Below are 23,381 nucleotides of genomic sequence, written 5' to 3'. Positions count from 1 at the left end.
TCTGGCCCATCTAGCCCACAGGCTGCATGGACTGCGAGGTTTCTCCTGCAGGTGCTTCTAACATAGGCATGGAGCCAGCACCAGAAGCCTTGACCGAGACCTGCAGCCAGGGCTGCTCCATCCCCTATGCCCCAGGTAAGCCGGACCAGCACGTGGGGTGGGGTGGGGGTAAAGGGCTTGGGGTGCAGAGGAGGCTGCCCTGACCGGTATCTCCTCCCAGGACAAAATCCCCTAAAGGCCGAGTGACTGGAACTGCCAGCCTGGGGACGTCTTTTAAGATGACCCGCACGGACCCGCCGGACTTGCTGGTGTCGACCGTGTACCAAGACATCAAGGTGGTGGACCCAGGGCTCACGTCCAAATGCCAGCCATGTGAGCGATCCATGCCCCGGCCTGCTGCGCCCACGCCTTTCAACAAGCGCCACTGCCGTAGTTTTGACTTCTTAGAGGCACTGGACGAGCCCACCATGGAGACACACCCAGAGCCACCACCTCCTGAACCTGCACCACCGCGCGCCCGGCCCAGAGACAGCGAACCTCGGCGCCGCACCCGTTCCAAGAGCGCGCCCCGTGAGCCCCAAAGCCTGGCGACTGCTCCGGCTTCACCGCCCATACTGCAGCGCAGAGGCCGGGAAGCCCAGCGTACGGTGCGGGTGGAGGGGTCACCGCGCCGGGAGCCCTCGTACCCTGCGCTGCGAGCTCTCGCTAATGAGCTGCATCCCATCAAGCTCCAGCCACAGCGGGGAGGCCCCGGACGCATCGCGCCTCTATGCGCCACCCCAGGCCGCTGCGCGCCGCCAGACCCACCCCCTGGACCCGTCCCCCACGTCCGCTGCCGTTTGGACATCAAGCCGGACGAGGCCGTGCTGCAGCACGCCGCCCGAAGCTCTCGATCTGGCGCACCTAGAGAGACGGTGTCCTGGGCTCGCACCACCCCACAGTACCATGGCCTCACAGTTCCTGGTCCTCGCCACGTGGCCCTGTCACGCACTCCCACCCCCAGTGACTTGTACTGTACTGACCCCAGAGCACTGTACTGCGACGGGCCGCTGCCTGGGCCTCGGGACTACTTGGAGCATCGCAGTCAACCCTTCACAACGCCTCCAGGTCCCACTCAGTTTTTCTACACTGAGGAACCAGAGGGCTACGCAGGCAGCTTTAACGCAAGCCCCAACCTTCCATTTGATGGCTACTGTTCCAGGCCCTACTTGTCCGAAGAACCCCCTAGACCCAGTCCAAGGCGTGGGGGCGGCTACTATGCTGGCGAAATACGCACCTTCCCGATTCAGGAGCCCCCCTCCCGCTCCTACTACGGGGAGACAACTCGAGCTTACGGTCTGCCTTTCGTTCCCCGGTATGTCTCTGAAGAGCCCCGGGCGCACCCTGGAGCCCGCACCTTCTACACAGAGGACTTTGGGAGGTACCATGAACGCGAAGCACTGGCTCGGACTTACCCGCACCCGCGCAGCAGCCCAGCCTGGGCTGACTGGGGTCCGAGGCCTTACCGCACCCTTCAGGTGATGCCGCCTTCCGCCCCTGGACCACTGTTGGCCTCGTGGCACGGCGGCACCGGCACGAGCCCACCCCGGCTGGCCACCGATAGCCGCCACTACTCTCGATCCTGGGACAACATCTTAGCTCCTGGTCCTCGTCGTGAAGACCCTCTTGGACGCGGCCGCAGCTATGAGAACCTCCTGGGACGCGAAGTTCGGGATATGCGGGGTTCATCCCCTGAAGGACGGCGTCCACCAGTCGTAGTGAATCTGTCCACCTCGCCCAGACGCTATGCAGCACTGTCGCTGTCTGAGACGTCGCTGACAGAGAAGGGCCGCGCGGGGGAAAGCCTGGGCCGCAACTGGTACGTCACGCCAGAGATCACCATCACAGACAACGACCTGCGCTCAGTAGAGCGCCCGACTGCCAGGGGCTGGGAACTGCCTGGAGGCCGATCACGGCAGCGCGCACCCACGGTCCCAGAGGGTCCTGCTTCCAGCCGCCAGCGCAGCCTCGAGCAGTTGGACGAGCTCATCACAGACCTGGTGATCGACTCACGATCGCCAGCCCAGGCCCCAGAGCCAGCCACCGAAGGTTTAGGCCGCCAATTACGCCGCCTGTTGGATTCACGGCCTGCGGGCCCTAGAGGAGCCACCGTTCTGGCGCCGTCGCGCTCGCCCCCGGCCTCGGCTGGCAGCGTCGAAGAGCCCACCGGCTCCGGAGAGGCAGCCGACGCCTCCCCGGAGCCCAGCGCAGACGAGGATGATTTGATGACCTGCTCCAACGCGCGCTGTCGGCGGACGGAGACCATGTTCAACGCCTGCCTCTACTTCAAGTCCTGCCACAGCTGCTATACCTACTACTGCTCGCGTCTGTGCCGCCGAGAGGACTGGGATGCGCACAAGGCGCGTTGCGTGTACGGCCGCGTGGGCAGCGTGTGCCGCCACGTGCTGCAGTTCTGCCGCGACAGCAGCCCAGTGCATCGCGCCTTCTCGCGCATAGCGCGCGTCGGATTCCTGTCGCGAGGCCGTGGCGTGCTGTTCTTGGGCTTCCCGAGCCCCGGCTCGGCCGACAACTTCTTACGCTTCGGCCTCGAAGGGCTGCTGCTATCGCCTACCTACCTGTCGCTGCGTGAGCTGGCTACACATGCGGCGCCCCTGGGTAGCTATGCACGAGAGCTGGCGGCCGCCGGGAGGCTCTATGAGCCGGCGGAGTGCTTCCTGCTTAGCGTGTCCGTGGCCGTGGGCCCGGGCGCTGCACCCTCCGGAGCCGCTGCCCGGCCCGCGCCACGCACGCCTGGGCCCACGGTGCGCAAGTTCGCCAAGGTAGCCCTGGCCGCAGGCAGCCCGACACGGCCTCCTCCTGCACGTGGCGGAGAGCCAGACATGGAAACGTTGATCCTGACGCCACCCCCGGGCACTGCGGGCCTGGACGAAGAGGGTGAGGCCGGCCGGCGCGCGCGGGAAGTAGCCTTCATCCACATCCAACGTGAGCTACGACTGCGCGGCGTCTTCCTCCGCCACGAGTTCCCACGGGTCTACGAGCAGCTCTGTGAGTTTGTGGAGGCTAACCGGCGCTTCACGCCTACCACTATCTATCCCACGGATCGGCGCACTGGCCGCCCCTTCATGTGCATGATCATGGCTGCTTCCGAGCCGCGTGCACTAGATTGGGTAGCCAGCGCCAACCTGCTGGATGACATCATGTGAACCATGGGACTATTAGGCCCAGGCCCCGACCCCGAGCCCTGCCTACTCTACTCAGGCCCTGCCTGATCCATCATGACCGCCCCCAGAGTCTGGACTAGCTGATTAAGCGCCTCCCAAGTCCCCGTGGGCCCTTATTGTAGAGGTCCCTCAGTCTTCTACAAATTCTCTGCCCTGAGCTCCACCCACTCCACACCTCTAACTTTGCTTAGGAGCCCCACCTCCCACCCCCACACCCTCCCCCCCGTCCTGTTTCCAACCAGCTGCTTCTCTTTCTGTTCCCAAATTCCACATCTGGGGCTCTATCCAAGCCAGTCAAGGAGAGGGGGCTCCCCAAGGGCCTGGTCCTCGCTCTCGGTGCTCCCCACTCGGTGGGGTGGGACTGAGGACCGCTGGGCTCTGCCTACTTCTACACTCATCTGGGGACAAACTCTGTTGGTGTACGTTGTGGGTGCTTGCTCTATAGCTCTCCAACCCTTTTAGTTCAGAAATCCATGTTAACCAAAGCCTAATGTCCTTACTTTAAGCACTTCCCCCTAAGTAGGCTCGCCTACTCCCTGTACCCCCTATGCTGTTGAGGCAATAGGCACGGCCAGCACTGTCCACTATCAATGCCGCCTGTCCTTCAATGCTCTCACCTCTGGTCACCTTAGTCTGGGCCCTTGTAGGACAAGTTAGAATGCTGGGGAATTTTCAGGTCAAGGCCAAGACACAATCCACCCAGCCGGATGGAAACCTGAGCAGGGGAAGCAGATCTGGCCAAGTAAGGATTTGAGCTCCCCAACAGCTACCCAATAAGATGGCCTTAAAAACCCACCTTCCAGAGAAGATGGAAACTCAGGCCTTAATCTCCCAGGGAGGTGGGAAGTGTGTGCTGATGAATTAGCAGGGGACCCTACAGCGAGCAGCACCTACCATTGAATGACTTAGGAATGAGTAAGGAACAGGGCTACCCTTCCCCTAATTAGGAACTGGACTAGGGAAGGTGCCAGAGTAGTGTGGGGATGGTCAGGGAGCCTGTGCTGAGGCCTACCCTGAGTCCAGTCCTGCTGAGAGGGAAGCCAAAGCCTGGTGTATTGTGGAGAGGTCTGGGCTTCGCTGAGCCCCTTTCCTGACCCCTACAGCCTAAGCGTACCGGGATCTGAGTCCAGGACTTTGTAGAGGGTGTGACCCAGAGAGGGCTTGCGACTCTCCAAGCCCTCTCCAGAAGCGCCGAGCCTCTTAGGAGCTCTGGAAGTTCAAGTGCAAGAACCTGGAACACACACCTATGAACGAGGGCGCGCAACGCGACAGCTACTCTCTACTGTACGTGCCCAGGACACTCTAGCTCTCTCTCCTTGGCCCCTTCTTAGCACATGCCCCATGCCGATCTTGTAACACTTGCTACCGCGCCGCCTGCCGCCCTCCCCAGGGGCTCCACATTCCTTCCTGCGACAGGCTGGCAAGAACGTCCCTGACAAGAAGGGCGAGTGCTTTCGAACCAAGTAAAATAGAAATTGAATGTAGCTGTTGTTAATAAATCGGTGGTGGTGGTCGTCGTTGTCGTGGTGGTGGGCGGGGGGAACGTTGGGTAGAAGCTCTCAAGAGAAGGAGCTTGGCAACCGGAGTATTGTGGAAGGGGAGGCCCGAGATTTTGAAGGTTTGGGCAGAGGAGTACTTGAATTTAGAGAGACTTGAATTTAGAGATCCTCGGGCTTACGGGTGTTGGGGAAGAGAGGACTCCGGATTTATGGTGACGGATTGAAGTCCGTGAAGCCAGGGTCAGTCCCTGCATTCTCATTCGCTGTCCACCTACAGCGGCTTGATTTACAGCACCATGGACTAACCTATACTTCGGCTCCTTTAACTGGGACTCATCATCCAGATCCCAAAGCTGCAAAGAACTGGGTTGTAATTGGCCAGTCCGAGCCTCGGGTTGGAGGTACAACTGGCTGAGGCTCTGAGCCTCGGGAAGCATTGCCTCACGGGATTGGCCGCGGCGCCAAAGAGCCCGCCTCCCTCACGCATAGGCCTTGGTCGGGTTGGGTAAGGGGCTGTGAGGCCCAGAGACAGAGCGCTTTGGGGAACATGGCGGCGGACCTCGGTCAGATTCCTGATGTGGACATTGATTCGGATGGCGTCTTCAAGTACGTGCTGATTCGAGTCCACTTAGCAGAGCCTTCCGGGGATCCGGCGAGGGAGTGCAAGGAAATCGTGCGTGGCTACAAATGGGCTGAGTACCACGGTGAGGGCGGGGCCTCTGCCCGTTTGAGGGCGGGACGAAGGTTGAGGGCGGGGCCTGAGCCTAGCATTTGCTGATGGCGGGGGTTGTAAATGCTAATACATCACGACTAACACATAGCCAGGCTGGCCTAGAAACGTCAGGGTTAAGGCGGAAAGGGAGTGCCATGACCGGAACCTTTTTAATCCCGTTTCTCACTTCGAAAGTGTCTTCCTCCCATTCAACTTTGAGTCAGAGGGGGAAGGACTCCTCTCCACTGGGATAAAGACCACCAAGAGCTCGCGCTTCTGACCCCATATCCAGCTCTAGAGCTTAGTTTGGGGCCAGAAAGGGCGACTAGGGCATATCCTGAGACCACTCTCCCCACCCTAGCGGACATCTATGACAAAGTGTCAGGCGAGCTGCAAAAGAATGGCTATGACTGTGAGTGCCTAGGCGGCGGGCGTATCTCCCATCAGAGCCAGGACAGGAAGATACACGTGTATGGCTACTCTATGGTGAGCTCCAGTCCTCCAGTCCCCGGGTCTCAGACTACAAAGCTCACCTTTGTGAGCCTGACCTGCCCCCCCCCCATACCTGCCATTCAGGCCACCTCTGGGACTATGAAAGTTGGAGCTACAGAACTCTTACTTAAGGGCGGTGTGGCTTTACCTTTCCCCACATTTCCCAAATGACGACTGCCTTGGGCTACACCCTCTCCTTGCCCCAGATCCTGATGGGTTTGTGTCCTGGCTCTTTGGGGGCCCTTGAGGCAGCCAGTGCTGGGGTCAGATTTACAGCCTTGTTCATCTCCATCTTTTTTCATAAAGTCCACCTTGGATCCTCAGTCATCAACTACAAAGCCCTTCAGTCTCCGTCAGTGTGGTTAGGATGGTTTGCTTACTTTTCCCATGGCTGCTATTGCTGTGGCTTCTGGGTAGACTCCCAGAGCGAAACCGTAGCAGACCGGTGGTCATCTTCTCTTTAGGGCTATGGCCGCGCCCAGCACTCTGTTTCAACTGAGAAGATCAAAGCAAAGTATCCTGATTATGAGGTCACCTGGGCTGACGATGGCTACTGAAGCTCTGTCCCCCAGCAGCTACGTCAGGATTCTGCTCTCGCTGTGTTGTCTTGAGGGGCTGGCCCTGTGGTTTCCTTTAGGCAACCCACCACCTGCCAGGCCTTAGAGGCTGTAGAGATCAGACCAATCTGGTCCATAGGAATTAAAAGCTTTGATAGCCTACCAGTTCCTGACTTGTGTCTTGGTTTCTCTACCTTTGGATTGACACCGGATATATCTGCTCAGCTTCAGGGGGCCCTGGGGACTGTTGGTGCATACTCAGCCCCTTAGGCTCAGATAAGGGGGCCCCTGCATTGCTGCCATTTATGGCTTGATTGCTCCTCCATGAAGCTGCTATCCACAAGTACATCTGGAAAGAGGCCCCACAAGGCTTGCACAAGAAGTCAGTTCCTGGCCACCCAAGGCCTGGGGTGCCCACAAGTGCCCCCTTCCTGTAGTTCATCCAGGAGCACCAGTGAGAAAGGGTCCTGGCAACCACTGTCCCACCAGCTGACAGGCTACGTTTTTCATCTGTCCTCAGGTCACACCTGATATCCCTGACTGACCACAGGAAACAGCCGTGCATGTGTCTCATTCCCTTGGGACTTCTAACTCAGATGGTTCTTAGTCCCTGGACCATTCACACCCTCTGTAAGTCTCTGTACTGACCCCACTTCACCATTCAGGACAGTGGGTAGGCAGCAGTTTAACCCCCTGCTCTAAGAAGTCTCACACCACATGCCATTATAGTGAGTCCAAGGGACAGCCAGAACTGGGGCATCCAGCACCAGACTTGAGCCACCTTTGTCGCTTTGTAGACAGCAAGCAGACACTCCTGAGAGACCCTGTATAGTCCAAGAGACAGAGCTAAGGGGAGACACTGCGTCATAGGCAGAGCCTAGCTCCATGTCAAGATCTTCAGAACTCTTGACATTCCTTTTGCCTCAGCTGTGGGTCTTTTCCTGGGAAAATGAGTTTGTGGGCTCATCAGTCTGTTGGTTGCCATTTTGTCCTAATGATGGTATCCTTTGCCTTACAGAAGCTTGGCAATTTCATGAGGTCCCATTTGTCGATTCTTGATCTTAGAGCATAAGCCATTCAGGAAATTTTCCCCTGTGCCCAAGTGTTCGAGGCTCTTCCCACTTTCTTTTCTATTAGTTTCAATGTACTTGGTTTTATGTGGAGGTCTTTGATCCACTTGGACTTCAGCTTTGTACTGAGAGATAAAAATGGATCAGTGTGTGTTCTACCAACCCCATAGGAAAAACAACAATATCAACCAACCAGACCCCCTAGAGCTCCCGGGGACTAAACTACAAACCAAAGAGCGACCCATGGCTATATATGCGACTCTGCATATATGGCCAAGGATGGTCTCTTCGCGCATCAGTGGAAGAAGAGGCCCTTAGTCTTAGTCCTGTCAGTGCTCCATACCCCAGTGTAGAGGAATGCTGGGAGGGGGTGGGGGGTGAAGGAGCACCCTCACAGAAGCAGGGGAAGGAGGATGGGACAAGGGGTTTCCAGATGGGAGACTTGGAAAGAGGATAATATTTGAAATGTAAATAAAGAAAATATCCAATAAAAGAAAAGGATAAAAAGAATAACAAGGTTACCAATAAACATAAAAATTAAGCTTAAAAAAAGGCTTTTTTCGCTCTCTTGCCTCCTGGCTCTCTTGCTCTCCCACCCCTACCCCTATCCCTCCTCTTCCCCTTCCCTTCCCCCCCTCTCTCTCCACAGGAGCTCATGGCCGGCCTCTACTCCTCTCTCTCTCTCTCTTTCTGTCTCTCTCTCTGCCTCTACTACCCTCTTAACTCTCCCATGACCTGAATAAACTCTATTCTGTACTTAAAAAAAAAAAAAAAAAAAGGCTTTTTTCTATCACCAACAACGTAGCACATGGCTTCTCAGAACAGTTTTTTTTCTTTATTTTTTTAAGATTTATTTATTTATTTTACACATATGAGTACACTGGAGCTGTCTACATACATCAGATTCCACTGCAGATGGTTGTAAGCCACCATGTGGTTGCTGGAAATTAAACTTGGGACCTCTGGGAGAACAGTCAGTGTTGTTGACTGTGGAGCCACCTCTCCAGCTCCTTGTTTGTGTTTTGGGGGGCAGGGTTTCTCTGTGTAACAGCTCTGGTTGTCCTAGAACTCTCTTTATAGACCAGGCTAATCTCAGACTCACAGAGATCTGCCTGCCCTGCCTCCTGAGTGCTGGGATCACAGGTGTGCACCACCACACCTACCAGTCAGTGCAGTTTTTAAAGATGAACAGGAGACTAAAGATGGAGCTCAGCTTGTTAGAGCTTAACCAGGAACAGGCAAACCCCATGTTCAACCGAGAGTGCCACATAAACTAAGTGTGGCGCTATGCGCCTATGATTCCAGCACTAGGGAGGTGGAAGCAGAAAGATCAGAAGTTATCCCCAGCTACATAGCAAGTTCAGGCCAGCCTGGTCTAAGTGAGACCCTGTGTCAGTTCACACACACACACACACACACACACACACACACACAGGAACAGCTGACAGTGGCACAGTTTGAATTATAGGTGGTGTGAGAGAAAAGACGCCACACCCAGATATGGACTTGTCCTATTCTAGAAGCAGGGTGCTGATACTGGGTTTGTCCTGATCTGGTCCCCTAAGCACAGAGCAGAGGAAGCTGTAAGCAACCGCTGGATGGCCATGACTGCTCTTACATCCTTGGCCTGCACCAAGTGGGGTCCCCAGCCTTTCCACATTCCAGTAGAAACTTTCAGTGGGCAGGGCAGGGCTGGGTAGACACACAGGATGGCCAAGAACTGACCTTTGGTCAGAAAGAGCCAGGCAGAGGCCCCCTTCTAGGGATACGTTTACAGCTGGATGCTTAGCCTGTCATCATCGGATGGGACCCAGCCAAGGGAATGCAAGTATAAAGGGGCTAAGCCCTTTCCAGTGAGAGCTAAGTCAGCCTGTGAGGCCACGGTGGACTGATAACTGAGAAAAAGTCTCTAGCCGGCACAGCCTCACTTCCACTGCCTGACCATGTACCTGCCTAGCCACCTCCTCTCAGCCTGGGTCCTGTTTATGGGTGAGTAAACTGTTGCCTGATTCTAGCTGATGTGATAGCAGCCACAGGGACTTGTGAGAGTGAGTTGTCTATACTGAGGACATTCAGAACAAGCCAATAGGGCTGGAGATTGAGGCCACAGGACGTCATAGGTAATCAGCTCCCTGGCTCTCTGAGCCTTTTGCCTGCCAATCCCATTGTAGAACATGTACAAGTCCCTTGGTCATCTATCCATCAGTGTGTCCTTTTTGGTTTTGAAGACAGGGTTTCTCTGTGTAGTCCTGGCTGTCCTGGAACTAGCTCTGTAGACCAGGCTGTCCTCGAACTTACAGAGAACTGCCTGCCTCTGCCTCCCGAGTGCTGAGATTAAAGGCATGTGCCAGCACCACCTGGCTCTATGTGTCTGCTTGTGGGGCAGGGGGACCTACTGGAAGACCTTCCACTTCCTAGTCATGTGAACTCCTTCTTCTTAAGACCCTTTTTTCTGTTCTGGCATGCAGGGGCTCTGTGGGGCTAGACAGGTGGGAAGGCATTCTGTTGACTTTCGTGTAGACCCCCTGTGGCAGTTCTTGGTAGATGTTAGGGTCCTCTCTATATGATCTTATAAGGCTGAACTCCGAAGTCAGTTGATAAGTACCTTGGCCTGTTCAGGTCTGGGGTTTCTCTGGATATAGAATTTATACTATCCAAAATAGCAAGTAAGCTAGCAAATGGCTCAAAAGTAAAGGCATTTGCTGCCAAGCATGATGGCATTTATTCAGTCCCTAGGTCCTCCATGGTAGAAGGAAACACATGATTTCCACCTCAGCTGTCCACTGACTTTATGCCTGTTGCACAGCACACACACATACATACGGATGTTAAAAAGCCAGGCAATCACTTTGCCCTCTGCTCGCCTGGCCCCACAGTTACTCTGCCAGCTGCACAGTCCCTCGGCAAGACCTGGGTCCCCAACCACTGCAGAAGCCCCATCGAAGCTGTATGCAACTTTGTGTGTGACTGTGGAGATTGTTCAGACGAGGCTCAGTGTGGTGAGCTGGTCAGGGGGTTGTGACAGGGAGTGGTGGGGAGTATCAAGGCAGACTCCTGACCACCCATTCTCATAGGTTTCCATGGAGCCTCAGCTACCCCAAGCACCCCCTTCGCCTGCAGCTTTGAGCAGGACGTCTGTGGCTGGCAAGACATTAGCACCTCGGGCTATCGATGGCTTCGAGACCGGGCTGGGGCGGTGCTGAGTAATCCTGGGCCTCACTCTGACCATACACATGGCACTGACTTGGGTAAGGCCTAGGGAATCCACATACACTCACCCCTCCCTCCTGTCTCAGTTTCTTATCTGGTCCCCTAACCTCTCAACTTGGGCCAGGCTGGTATATGGCTGTGGGCACCCACAGTGGGAAGGAGCCATCTACGGCGACCCTGCGCTCTCCTGTCATGCGTGAGGCAGCCCCGACCTGTGAACTGAGGCTCTGGTACTACATACCCTCCCAAGGTACATGTTCTAGATCCCTGAGACCCAATGCTGAGTAGCTCTGGGAAAAGGCTGGATGAAGAAAGAAGTAGTAGCTACAGAAACAGGAGGATTCTCCAAAATGAGAGTCAGGGTGCAGCTGGTAGACTAGAGGTGTCTGCCAAGGAGCTGATGCCTCAGGGCCACTCAAAATCCTGCAGATGTCGCTGAGCTGCTGCTGGATCTGACCCATGGCATTGAGACACTAACTCTATGGCAGAGCTCAGGACCCTGGGGCCCTGGCTGGCAGGAGCTGGCAGTGAACACTGGCCGCATCCAGGGTGACTTCACAGTAAGCAGGATGGTCTGCCAGGCTGGGCACTGCGGGGAGGGTCTGGGCACTGACCGTGGTCCTAAGGATGGTTCCTCTCTCCAGGTGACATTTTCTGCTACCCGAAATGCCACACACAGGGGTGCTGTGGCCTTGGATGATATGGAGTTCCGGGACTGTGGGCTACCCAGTAAGGCTACACATCATTCTGTCCAAACCTTCCTAAACAGAACACCTCCACCCCAGATCCTGGGGCCAAAGAGAACGTTAACTATCTTCTACCCCAGTCCCTCAGGCCAGGTGCCCCCTGGGGCACCATCATTGCCAGAACAAGGCTTGTGTGGAGCCCCACCAGCTCTGTGACGGTGAAGACAACTGTGGAGACAGATCTGATGAAGACCCGCTCCTCTGCAGTGAGGCTGGGGCCATCTGGGGCCGGGCAGGGTGAGGGGTGAGAATGACAGTGGGAGACTGGGCCTTGGCCTCTGATCCCTTCACTCTGGGTGGGACAGCCAGTGTTTCTCTGGGACCAGAGCCATCTGACTGCAGAAAGCCCTGCTCAGTGGCCCTGATAGCCCCCCACTCCCACTCCTCAGGCCACCATATGGCCACTGACTTTGAGACAGGCCTGGGACCATGGAGCCAGTTAGAGGGCTGGACACGGAACTACAGTGCTGGCAGCACGCTGGGCCCTGCCTGGCCCCACCGAGACCACAGCCGGAACAGCGCATACGGTGAGGTCTCCAAGGGACACTGGCGTGGCCTTTCCCACCCAACTTCCTCCAATGACCCTGGCCCATATTTGACCTCTCTTTGACCTCTCCCACAGGCTTCTTCCTTGTCTCTGCGGCCAAGCCTGGCACTGCTGCTGTCCTCTACAGCCCTGAGTTCCAAGGTTCAGTGTCCCACAACTGCTCGGTGAGATGGGTGTGTCAGGAAACGAGATACACTGATATACTTCCTGACTCTCCATATGCCAGAGACCCCTCACAGCCTGAGGTTTCTTCTGTTCCAGTTCACCTTCTATTACTACCTGCATGGGTCTGAGGCCAGCCACTTCCAGCTGTTCCTGCACGCACAGGGGCTCAACACCCCCCAGACTCCTGTCCTACTGCGAAGCCGTCATGGAGAGCTGGGGACAGCCTGGGTCAGAGACCGGGTTGAAATTCAAAGTGCCCATCCATTTCGGGTGAGGCTGGTCAGGCAGGGACTAGGATACAGGGTGGAATCCAGGGAATGCTGCCTAGAGCACGCACAGGGAAACACTGGGATTCTTTGGTCACTCTTGAGGACTGCTCCGTGGGAGAGGTTGAGAGTGATGGGAGACTTATGAAGTATAGCAGTAAACAGATGGGGAGGGTACCAGAGAGCAGACAGGACAGAATAGTGCTTGGCACTTCCTGAGCCCTCCTTGCCCTCAGATCCTTCTAGCTGTGGAGACTGGTCCAGGAGGCATTATGGGCCTAGACGACCTTATCGTGTCTGAACACTGCATACTTGTTCCAGGTGATCTGCCCAAGGCCCTGCCCTGGCCTGCCTAGGAAGAGAGCAAGGGTGTCACCCGCTCTGACCTGACTCCAATTCTGTTGTAGGTATGCCCACCCTGCAGCCATCACTGTCTGGACTTGTGCCATCAGCCCTCTATCCCCAGACATCCATCAAGTTGCCCCAGCAAACCTGTGAGCCAGGACATCTCTCCTGTGGCGAGCTGTGTGTGCCCCCCGAGCAGCTGTGTGATTTCCAGCAGCACTGTGCAGAGGGCGAGGATGAGCAGAAGTGTGGTGAGGCCAGTCAGAGCCTGCCTGGGTTCCACACGGCTAGGGGCCCCAGGCAGGCCAGAAAACGCTGGGCTTTGCTGCCTTCCAGAGCACACGGCTGTTGTTGCAGGCACCACAGACTTTGAGTCCGCCTTGGCTGGGGGATGGGAGGACGTCAGTGTAGGAGGGCTGCAGTGGGCTGAAGCCCACGAGAGCAGGAAGCTTGCCAGCGATGGTGATGGCGACGGGGATGCTCCTGGTGAGGCCCACACTTCCCTACAGGAGCCCCTTCTCAGTCTATGGATTACAGGTACCTGAGCAGTGAGAGAGCACCTTCCTCTTCCCATAGGGCACTTCCTGTCTCTGCAGAAGGCCTGGGGACAGCTAAGATCTGAGGCCCGGGCTGTCACACCTGCTCTGGGCCCCTCTGGCCCTCACTGTGAACTCCACATGGCTTACTATTTTCACAGTCATCCCCAAGGTATTACATGTCCCTGCCCCAGGCTCAGTCCCCAGGAACCCCCAGCATGGCAGACAGGGTTTGACACTAACTCCCTTGATTAGGCTTCTTGGCACTGGCTGTGGTGGAGCAGGGCTTCCGGGAGCTGCTGTGGCAGGCCCCAAGCAGCAGCAGCGGGGGCTGGACAGTAGACAAGATCCTTATTGGGGCACGGTGCCGGCCATTCCAGGTGAGGCTGACAGTCCAAGACGGGGAATCTGTACTGAGCTAGCCCCTAACTGATACTTTCTCCCCTATCTGCCTAAAGCTAGAGTTTGTCAGTCTGGTGGACTTGGATGGACCTGGCCAGCAGGGGGCTGGGGTGGATAATGTGACCCTGAGAGACTGCAACCCCATGGTGACCACCGAGAGTGACCAAGGTTTCCCCTGCCCATAACCCATCCCCACCCAGGAGCACCTAGCCCACCTCTAATCCTGTCTTCTAACAGCTGGGAAGGGGGCAGACAGCAGTGCTGACCCCAGCCACCCTATCCCACCCCCAGAGATCTCCTGTAACTTTGAACGGGACTCCTGCAGCTGGCACACAAGCCACCTTACAGATGCCCACTGGCGCCATGTAAAAAGCCACGGCTCTCAGTATGACCACACCACTGGCCAAGGTAGGAAGACTCTGAGGCCTGGGAGGGGTCAGACTGACAGAGAGCATTTCTGTAGCTATTTTTTTTCATTCCCTGAAGGCTTTTTCATGTTCCTGGATCCCACGGATCCACCCGCTCGAGGCCAAGGTGCCCTCTTGCTCACGAGACCCCAGGTCCCATTTGTCTCCAAGGAATGCCTCAGCTTCTGGTACCACCTGTATGGGCCCCAGATTGGTGAGTCTTGGGGCTGTCAGAGCCTCTGGTGATTGTGGTACCCACTGCAACCCAAGGCACCAGGATTTGGGGGCTGGTCCCCTCTAAACCTCACTTCTCTGCAGGGACACTGCGTTTGGCCATGAGGAGGGAGGGGGAGGAAGACATACTACTGTGGTCCCGGTTTGGTACCCATGGCAACCGCTGGCACCAGGCTTGGGTCACTCTTCACCACCAGCCAGAGGCCAGCACCAAGTACCAGGTGAGGGTAAGCTTAGCACTTGGTAGATGGTGTAGGGTTGCCCCCCCACCAATTACCACTCTCCACCTTCAGCTGCTGTTTGAAGGCTTCCGGGATGGGTACCACGGCACAATGGCCCTGGACGACATGGCTGTGCGGCCTGGCCCCTGCTGGGCCCCCAAGAGCTGTTCCTTTGAAGACTCTGACTGTGGCTTCTCCCCAGGGGGCTGGGGGCTGTGGACACGTCAGAGTAATGCCTCAGGCCTTGCTCCCTGGGGTCCTTGGATAGACCACACCATGGGGACAGCCCAAGGTACTTGGTCTGGTTGGGGAGGGGGCACAGAGGGTAGAGCAGGGCAAGCTGATGCTGGTCTCCCTTCCCCAAGGGCACTACATGGTGGTGGACACCAGCCCAAATTTACTGCCCAAGGGTCATGTGGCCTCTCTGACTTCAGAGGAACACCAGCCTCTAGCCTGGCCTGCCTGCCTGACCTTCTGGTACCACATGAGCTTCCACAATCCAGGTGAGGAACTACACAGGAAAGGGAAGGAGCCCTGTCCAGGACTGGGGGCCACCAAGCAGCAAATCTAGCTGGTTCTTGGCATCTAGGCACCCTGAGGGTCCACGTGGAAGAGAGCACAAGGCGCCAAGAGCTCAGTGTCAGTGCCCATGGTGGATTTGCCTGGCGCCTGGGCAGTGTGAACGTGCAGGCCGAGCAGGCCTGGAAGGTGAGCACCCAAGCACAAAGAGGAAAGCCGCCTCATCTTCAAGGGCTGCCGGGTCAGCCTGCAGAATCTGTGTGGCTCTGTGCCCTATAGGTAGTGTTTGAGGCCACGGCTGCTGGTGTGGAACATTCCTATGTGGCTCTAGATGACATTTCCCTCCAAGATGGGCCGTGTGCTCAGCCAGGTGAGCAGTTTGCTGTGGCCAGAGTAGCACCATATCTACACCAAAACAACCCTCCGACTTCCACCTGGCCTGCCTCACTGGGGCAGCTATGCTCACCTGCCAATTCTTGCAGGGTCCTGTGACTTTGAATCTGGCCTGTGTGGGTGGAGCCACCTACCTTGGCCCAGCCTGGGTGGGTACAGCTGGGACTGGAGCAGTGGAGCCACCCCATCCCGCTACCCTCAGCCTTCAGTGGACCATACCCTGGGCACAGAAGCAGGTACGCACTGGCTGGAGCAGGGCATGAGCTGGTACCACCTCACAAAACTGGGTAGTACTCACCCAACTTCTCTCAAGTTACAGATACAGCCCACCCTCTCATTTCCAGGTCACTTTGCTTTCTTTGAAACCAGCATGCTAGGTCCTGGGGGCCAGGCAGCCTGGCTACGCAGTGAGCCACTGCCAGCAACTGCAGTTTCATGCCTCCACTTCTGGTACTACATGGGCTTTCCTGAGCATTTCTGTGAGTGGCTGGGCCCTGGGAGTAGGGGAACAGGGGCTCAGGTTAGCTGCAAAGGCATCTCCCAGGAGCCTGACCTGCCTTGGTCCCTGCTCTCAGACAAGGGTGAGTTGAGAGTGCTCCTGAGCAGTGCCCAAGGCCAGCTAGCTGTGTGGCACCAGGGTGGGCACTTGCGGGACCAGTGGCTGCACGTCCAGATTGAAGTGTCCAACTCTGAGGAGTTCCAGGTGAGGTCCCAGACGAGCTGTCCCCTCCCGTCTCTTGTCTGTACTTCCAGGTACTCAGATTTTCCCTTCTCCCCTTAGATTGTTTTTGAAGCCACTCTGGGTGGCCAGCCAGCTCTAGGGCCCATTGCCCTTGATGATGTGGAGTACTTGGCTGGACAGCACTGCAAGCAGCCTACACCCAGCCAGGGTAAGCACTGGATCCCAGGATGGCCAGACTTGCCCTGACCCTGCCAGGCTTAGGCTGGTGGTCCAGATAGCTGTAAGTATCCTATGCCCTGCTGAGAAGACCAGCTGAACCAAGACTGTGTTCTGAGCTCCCCCACTATGCCTTGTGGGCTGAATACAGGGGCTCTATCAGCTTTTACTGTCTTCTCCTGGGCAAGAACTATATCTTGAAGGAACTGCCAGGTCAAGCCAGAGACCACAATGGGTTTGGCAGTCACTGGCTACCATGATGCCCAGAGTTAGAGGAAACAGGTCGGCAGCATTGTGCTTACAGATCAAGGAGCCTGGAGCCAGCAAGTGCTGAAGAGGCCAGGCAGCCCCAGGCTCACTCCTTGACAGTAATCCTGGGAACAGAATCTGACACGGGGACTGGGAGCTATGTGGAGGGTTTAAATGCCCTTTGTTCTCAGGTGAAGTGGCCGCACGTGTGTCTGTGCCAGTTGTCGTCGGAGGGGCCCTCCTCTTTTTCATGTTCCTGGTGCTCCTGGGCCTTGGGGGTTGGCGCTGGCTGCAAAAGCAGCACTGCCCCCAGCAGAGTCCAGATGCAGCGGCCTCTGGCTTTGACAATATCCTCTTCAATGCGGTAGGAGCCCCCAGACGTGGGCAAGTGGGAGGTCCTGCCTCCATGCTTCATGAGGGGCAGTGGTGGGCCAGGACTCAGGGAGAAGCACCCTATCCCACCCTGTCCAGATCTAAACTGCCTTTCAACAGCAGTTGTCCAATATCCCTTCCTTCTTCCTAGGATCAAGTTACCCTCCCAGAATCAATCACCGGCGACCCATAGAGCACCCAGAGACCTGGCCTGACATGGCAACTGTCACAGCATCCAAACCTCACAGGCACTGACCGCATGTGGGCCTGGATGTAGGCACGAGTTACGTTTATCTCTACCAGTTCTTCCACTATCTGGGGTCTTCGCCCTCTGCTGTGATGGAGGATAGAGGGGTTCTTGTACCTTGTACCATGAATAAATGCGCTACACAGCGAGGCAGCCCAGATATTCAGGCTGCACTCCCATTTATTCTGTACCTGGCAGGGCGTACTGTAGCTGGCAGATAGGCGACCCTCCCAGGCTTTAAGACCTAACCTATGACAGAATTCAGGGAGTGGGTATGGAACCCTTCATTGCCCTTGGTGCAGCTCAGAAGTTACAGGACCCTAAGAACCCACCACCCTTGCCAGCAAGAAATGGCCTCTGCTTCTAACTGAGGATAAAGCTACCCCACAAATGCAGGGCCTTGGGAATATAAAAGCAACTGGATATGGTACCATGAAACTGGTCTAATAAGGAGAAATGCCACCAGCCCAGATAGAGGCCTGAACAACCCCAAGGCTACAGATGGTGAAACTGAGGTCACTGGGTATGCCCATCCCTCCTCAGAGCAGGGCACCAGAAGGGAAACTGTACTTCAGCCTTTGGACTAAGGATGTAAGAAAAGATCTGGTGCTGCCACACCCAATCTGTGACACATGTGTCCCACAAATGGTCCCCTCCATGTGATGCCTCAGATGTGGCTTCACTGAGGACTGGGGGCCCTAGGGGCTGTCCTTGGGGAAGAGAGTAGACAACCAGATGCTCCCTGTTTACCCAAGGAAACCTGTCCTCACCATGGATACCATGTGTTTCAGGCTAGGATCCTGCATGGGAGGAAGTTGTGGGGCATGGCCAGGCACGGTCCGGCATCTTCAGGTATCACAAGGCTGACTGTCACCCTCTTCTCCGAGCAGACAGGGAAAGAACTTTCAAACTTCCCAGGTCTCTCTGGGGTATGTATCATGAAGGAAGCTTGGCCCCACCCTCTGCAGCTGTGGGCAACAGTGAGAAGACTTCAGAGTGCTAAGTACTAGTTCTCTCCACAGAGCACAGGCCCTTAGAAGGGACAGGAGACAAAGTCTGAGTACATCCTCCCAGGCCTGGACTCCCTCCCTCTGCAGCCAGCTGTCCACTGGACAGAGGTGCAGGTCCATACCCCTGCTGAGGGCCAGAGGCAGGGAGGAAAGATCCAGGAGGCTATCACTTTGCAAGGTTTTGCTTTGTTTGACAGCAGTTATGGGTTGAGGGGGCACACAGGCCTGACCCCCGTGTTCCGTTTGACCATGTGAGGAGACCCACGGCAGTGCTGGTGGTCCTGGGGGACCAGCCAGAAGAGCTCAGCCGGAACCACTGGCTTCGAGGCTTTGTGTTCATTTCGCCTTCGGCCCCTTCTCGATAGGCTTCCCGATGTCCTTCCCCCGGAGCTTGAGGCCTGAAACGAGCCAGCAAGATGCTGACCACTCTGCTTCTTCCTGCACCCACCCAGCCTCCCTGCTCTACTTGAGCTTTCCGCTCGCCTCACGGGGCCTCACACACAGAAGGCTGCTTTCATATCTGACATCAGAGTGTGGGCCAAGCATCTCAGAAAGGGTTGAGGGCCAGGCTGGGCATGGTGGCTCACACCCGCAATCCTAAAGCTCAGGAGACTGAGGTAGGAAGACTGATGTGAGTCTGAAGCCAGCCTGAGCTACAGTGAGTCTATATAAAAAATAAAATCTAAGCCAGACGTGGTGGCACACGCCTTTAATCCCAGCACATAGGAAACAGAGGCAGGCAGATCTCTGTAACCTCAAGACCAGCCTATCTACATAGTGAGTTCCAGGACAGCCAGAAAAAAAAATTAATAATAAATATAATAACAACAACAATAATAAATCTAAAAAGATGAGACAATAAACATCTTGAGTTCTGCCCCAGAAGAACTGGAACACTGCATTAGACCTTCATGGAGGTGCACGTAGAAGTAAGCATGTGCCCCCTAGGTATCCTGAGAGCAGTGTGCTCTCCCTGGATGCTAGCTACAGAAGAACCCAAGACACCGCTTCCTTAGGGTTCTGGAGTCCCACCAATCCTCAAACCCTTAGGAGGGACTCGGGTGGTATGGCCTCGAGAGGACAAGGGCCTGCCATCTCAGCCCTCACCACCCCTTACGGAAGGGCAATGCCTTGCCCAAAGCTGCTAGGGAAGACACTCACCGATGGCTCTCTCAATTTTGCCCAAAACCTGGTTATTCGGAATGGCCCGTCCACTTTCATAGTCTGCGATGACTTGCGGCTTTTCATTGATTTTCTGAAGAAAAGATGCACCTTAGCCATACTAACTCAAAGAGACGTGCTGCAGAAGCCAGGGGAGGTGCCCACAGGCAGCCACCTTTAGGGTCTCTGGTAGCCCCAGACAGACAGGTCTTGTGCAAGGGAGAGCTTCTCTGAGCTGGCTTTCCCAGAGGATTTGGGGAGTGCTGGGGTAAGGTCCCAAAGCTACCATGCAGAGAGCCCACCTTCCTAGGCTGTCTAGGCACATGTCACCTGTGCCCGCACCACAGCCGCCAAAGCCTCACCGTGGCCAGGTCCTTCTGTGTCAGGCCTTTGCTCTGCCGACCCCGCTGGATCACCTTGCCCACCTCCAGGGTCACCCTGTCGTGATGCAGCTCCTCTGTCTCCCGGTCTAGCTTGGCTGTGTTTTTAGTGATGGAATGCTGCTTGTTCTGGCCAGCAGCCCCTGGAGGCAATGTGAGCAGAACAGAGCAATGATGGTTTGCAGTTGGCACAGGGGAAGGATTTCAACCAGAAACCAGACTGACAGGCCAGGTCCAGCAGACTTCCCAGACCTCAGAGCCCGAAATCCGAATTTTCCCACAGTGGTAGGAAAAAGGTGGAAACTAACAGTCCCCAGTGACTTCATGCCACCCAGAGCTGTGCGGTCAAGTCAAGAATACTTCCTGGCTGTCCAGTCCCTGCTCTTGACAGGTCCCCAGGTACCACCAGACCAGACCATCAGGCAAGCAATCCCACAACACACCCTTGCTTTGCAAGTGGAAACTTGAGTACCTACATTTCTTGGATGTCTCCACATCTTCTCCTCGTCGCTGAGCTGCTAAGATGGCCTAGAAAACCAGAAAGTGGTTTTCAATCAAAATGAGCTTTGGGGAGCACAGAGCACAGTTTAAAGCTGTTCCCCAAGACTGCTACACAGTGCTGAGCAAAACCACCCAAACTTCTTATAGGAGCACCCCCTGCCTGGCTCCTTTACTGGACATTTCCAGGTAATAAAAACGTAAGTTTAAAGTTTTTGTATTTTCTGGAAAGTGGGGTACAATTTCATACTGTCCCCCGCTGGTGTACCTGAGACATACACCATGCCTCTGTCCGGTCCTGTCCACGCAGTGAATGCCACCTGCCTCTTACACATCCATCTGACCTTTTTGGTTCCCAGATAACTGCCAAGGCACCGAAACAGACTTCATGTTTCGAGAAATCGTGATGGAGGAGCCTAGTGCTACCTAACAGCAGCTCAGAGAGTCACGTCATTCCAGAGCACCACTGAGAGTGTGTCACGTCACACCGTCCCTAAACGAAGGCCTCAAGAAACCACACTGGCATGTCCGCTTACAGTTCCTGTTGCAGCAGCTCTTTTTAACCAGTACTTATGGCTGGCCTTTAAAATGTGTTTAATTTTATTTTACATGTGAGTATTTGCCTACACGTATGTACATGCATACAGCAGCCAGAAAGGCAGAAGGAGGTGTTGGAGTCTACCAGACCTGGAGTTAGCAGGTGTGAGCGGCCATGTTGGTGCTGGTACATAACCTGAGTCTCTCTTCACCAGGGAGCCACCTCTCCAACCCCTTACTACTATTTCTTACTGTGCCTAATTTACAATCCATGGGTATATATGAGTAGGAAAACACTACATAAGGGTCCAGCACAACTCAGTTTCAGGCATCCACTGAGCAGCCTCAGAATGTGTCCCCAAGGAAATAGGGCTACACTGCACACAATATCTAGATAACGTGCATTGAGCTACTGCTAAAAGAACCAACTCACTTCTACACTGAGACGGACGTGAGCTGGGTATGGTGGCACTGTGATCCTAGCCCTCAGAAGGCTCAGATTCAAGCCTTCTTAGTACTAGATACCAAGCCTTCTTAGTACCAGATACACACACACACACACACACACACACACACACACACAGCTACAAAGCAGGCATGGACTGCCGACCTGGCTTCCTCTGCCAGTATGGTTCCTAATTGGATGACACACCCCACAGAACCCTGTAGTCTCCCTGGAAGCAGGACCACAAACAGTGATGCGTGGGCCACAGTCACTGAGTATTAACATACTGCTTCAGAAAAGTGGCTTGTGAGCCAGTCTCTGTGTAATGTGTTCAGACTTTCTACACACTTAAGGATGATTCCAAGTAATCCTAAAAAGAAGAGGATTGTGGATTTGGCTTTGATTACGCAGCAAATAAGCCCAGATCTGTTCAGTACCACTCAGCGCAGCACCCCAGCAACAGGGGCTCAGGGAAGCAAAGTGCTCCCGTGGAGAGCCAGGCCACGGGAGACCACCAATGCCTCAGACATCACTCTTTACAGGCAGACGTCGCATCAAGGGCAGGAAGCCACCAGTGATACCAGAACAGGTAAGGAAAAAAACCTTCAGCAGGACTGCGCCCTGGTTCCCAAGCTTCCTGTGCCTAATGCCCACGCTCCCCACCCCACATTTAGTGACCAGCCAGGTTCTCTGATCTACACTTGCACCTGTTCTCAACCGTGTTTCCATCTCCATCCAGGTCCCCACCCAGGCCTGTCCCAGTCCAGGGCCCAGGCAACATTCCCATCCCCCTACCCCGACCTTTGCCCCAGCCTCGCCCAGGTCAGCTGCCCTCTACCCTAGTGTTTTCCTGTACTCCGTCCCCACCTGTTGTCCCCCCCAAAGTCCCCACCCTCGTTCGATCCGTTCGGGTCCCCACCCACTCCCTGCTCGGCCCAGCGACCGCAACGCGCCGTGCGGCCCTGCAGCTTCCCGCCGCCCCTCGCTGGCCGGGCACCTGCTTAGACTTGGCCTGTGCGGCCGTGGGGCCCTTCTTGCGCAGCACCGTCACGGTGTCCCAGTCACTCTCGGCCATGGCGCGGCGGGGGCGGCGGTCCGTCCGGCGGCTCTGGCAGCTGCTCGAGACCCGGCGAGGCGACGCAACGTCCCTTCGTCGCCTCCCCGCTTCCGGCGCCAGAGCCGCGGTCCCGCCCCTGGTTCCCATTGGCCGGCGGTTCCAGGAGCCGGCACTTCCCGAGCGCTGCGGCCAATCCGCGCCCGGCTACTCTAGGGACCCTCCGGGGTTGCCCGCGGGCGGCGCGTGGAGGGCGACGCCTGATCGCGGCCACCGCTCTAGTCCGGTGTGGCTGCGCAGGGCGGGGCGCCAGGGCTGGGCGGAATGTGGTGACCGCAGGGAGAAGAGAGTGAGGGACCCGGAGAGCAGACGGAAGGATCTAAGAGAGTGGAGGGCCCGGAGGAAAAAAAAGGACAGGAGAGAGAAGAGCCTTAGTTAAAAAAAGTAAGGACCTGGAAGAGAGCTGGGTGGAAAGGGAGGGACGGAGAGGGGGCACTGGAGACCTGCACACAGGTGCGGTACGAGTGGGGAGAAGGTATTACAGATCCTACCGAGTCCAGCCGGTCTCCACCACCTCACTTCTGGAGAACCCGGGCCAGCGTCCCTAACAGCAGTAGGTACACACCTGTCTCTCAAGCCGCGCCTTAGGGGATCCCAAGACAATCCAGGTTCTGTTGTGCTGTAGCTTTACATTATGCTTGCAGTTTCAAGTTCTGTTCCTTTGGAGGTGCGCCCAGGGAGAGAAACAGCACTTTGGCAAATTTTGTGGGGCCAGAAACATGTGAGCCATAGATGGCTTCTTTGGAATACACAGGAAACAAAATTACTTTAAAAATAAACAACACAGCTGGGAGGTGGTGGCACACGCCTTTAAATTAATCCAGCATTCAGAAGGCAGAGGCAGAAGTCTTTGGGTACGAAGTCAGCTTAGTCTACCGGGACTACACAGAGAAACCACGTCTCAAAAACACCCATTAAAAAAAAAAAA

General features: G+C 55.9%; 4 protein-coding genes across 4 annotated transcripts; 3 read left to right on the top strand and 1 right to left on the bottom strand.

Annotated features, from left to right (window-relative positions):
• Positions 1–278: 278 nt before the first annotated feature.
• AJM1 (apical junction component 1 homolog) lies at positions 279–3,203 on the top strand (the record flags this gene model as incomplete). Its single annotated transcript, XM_080928149.1, has 1 exon — positions 279–3,203. The coding sequence occupies one exon, from the start codon at positions 279–281 to the stop codon at positions 3,201–3,203; it is 2,925 nt and encodes a 974-aa protein (XP_080784275.1).
• A 1,982-nt stretch (positions 3,204–5,185) lies between these two features.
• Positions 5,186–6,646, top strand: PHPT1 (phosphohistidine phosphatase 1). The gene is made up of 3 exons (XM_080928097.1): positions 5,186–5,424; positions 5,794–5,918; positions 6,389–6,646. Exons 1-3 carry the CDS (start codon positions 5,268–5,270, stop codon positions 6,479–6,481), a joined length of 375 nt encoding a protein of 124 aa, XP_080784223.1. The 5' UTR covers positions 5,186–5,267; the 3' UTR covers positions 6,482–6,646.
• Positions 6,647–9,494: 2,848 nt separating this feature from the next.
• MAMDC4 (MAM domain containing 4) lies at positions 9,495–17,375 on the top strand (the record flags this gene model as incomplete). The annotated part of the gene is made up of 29 exons (XM_080927229.1): positions 9,495–9,540; positions 10,428–10,550; positions 10,626–10,799; positions 10,886–11,011; positions 11,191–11,321; positions 11,406–11,490; positions 11,588–11,713; positions 11,897–12,034; positions 12,130–12,218; positions 12,316–12,489; positions 12,722–12,806; positions 12,893–13,081; positions 13,188–13,316; positions 13,407–13,538; positions 13,622–13,746; positions 13,825–13,936; positions 14,060–14,176; positions 14,255–14,389; positions 14,494–14,630; positions 14,703–14,922; positions 14,996–15,133; positions 15,220–15,338; positions 15,429–15,519; positions 15,632–15,778; positions 15,887–16,021; positions 16,118–16,245; positions 16,324–16,432; positions 16,881–17,053; positions 17,213–17,375. 29 exons carry the CDS (start codon positions 9,495–9,497, stop codon positions 17,252–17,254), a joined length of 3,675 nt encoding a protein of 1,224 aa, XP_080783355.1. The 3' UTR covers positions 17,255–17,375.
• A 1,109-nt stretch (positions 17,376–18,484) lies between these two features.
• On the bottom strand, positions 18,485–22,523 carry EDF1 (endothelial differentiation related factor 1). The gene is made up of 5 exons (XM_080927232.1): positions 22,337–22,523; positions 20,336–20,387; positions 19,842–20,002; positions 19,480–19,573; positions 18,485–18,716 (listed from the first exon to the last, which is right to left on the bottom strand). The coding sequence occupies exons 1-5, from the start codon at positions 22,412–22,414 to the stop codon at positions 18,655–18,657; spliced, it is 447 nt and encodes a 148-aa protein (XP_080783358.1). The 5' UTR covers positions 22,415–22,523; the 3' UTR covers positions 18,485–18,654.
• Between the last annotated feature and the right edge of the window lie 858 nt (positions 22,524–23,381).

The sequence above is a fragment of the Micromys minutus genome, assembly GCF_963924665.1.
Source record: "Micromys minutus genome assembly, chromosome: 13".
Lineage (NCBI taxonomy): Eukaryota > Metazoa > Chordata > Mammalia > Rodentia > Muridae > Micromys > Micromys minutus.
The sequence above is the reverse complement of the archived record's forward strand: the minus strand, read 5'-3'. Positions and strand labels throughout refer to the sequence as shown.

Coding starts and splice junctions, on each gene's coding strand:
- PHPT1 (XM_080928097.1), top strand. CDS start 5,268: ATGGCGGCGGACCTCGGTCAGATTCCTGATGTGGACATTGATTCGGAT. Junction 5,425..5,793: donor CAAATGGGCTGAGTACCACG/GTGAGGGCGGGG, acceptor TCCCCACCCTAG/CGGACATCTATGACAAAGTG. Junction 5,919..6,388: donor ACGTGTATGGCTACTCTATG/GTGAGCTCCAGT, acceptor TCTTCTCTTTAG/GGCTATGGCCGCGCCCAGCA.
- EDF1 (XM_080927232.1), bottom strand. CDS start 22,414: ATGGCCGAGAGTGACTGGGACACCGTGACGGTGCTGCGCAAGAAGGGC. Junction 20,003..20,335: donor TGTGGAGACATCCAAGAAAT/GTAGGTACTCAA, acceptor CATTGCCTCCAG/GGGCTGCTGGCCAGAACAAG. Junction 19,574..19,841: donor CACAGAAGGACCTGGCCACG/GTGAGGCTTTGG, acceptor TCTTTTCTTCAG/AAAATCAATGAAAAGCCGCA.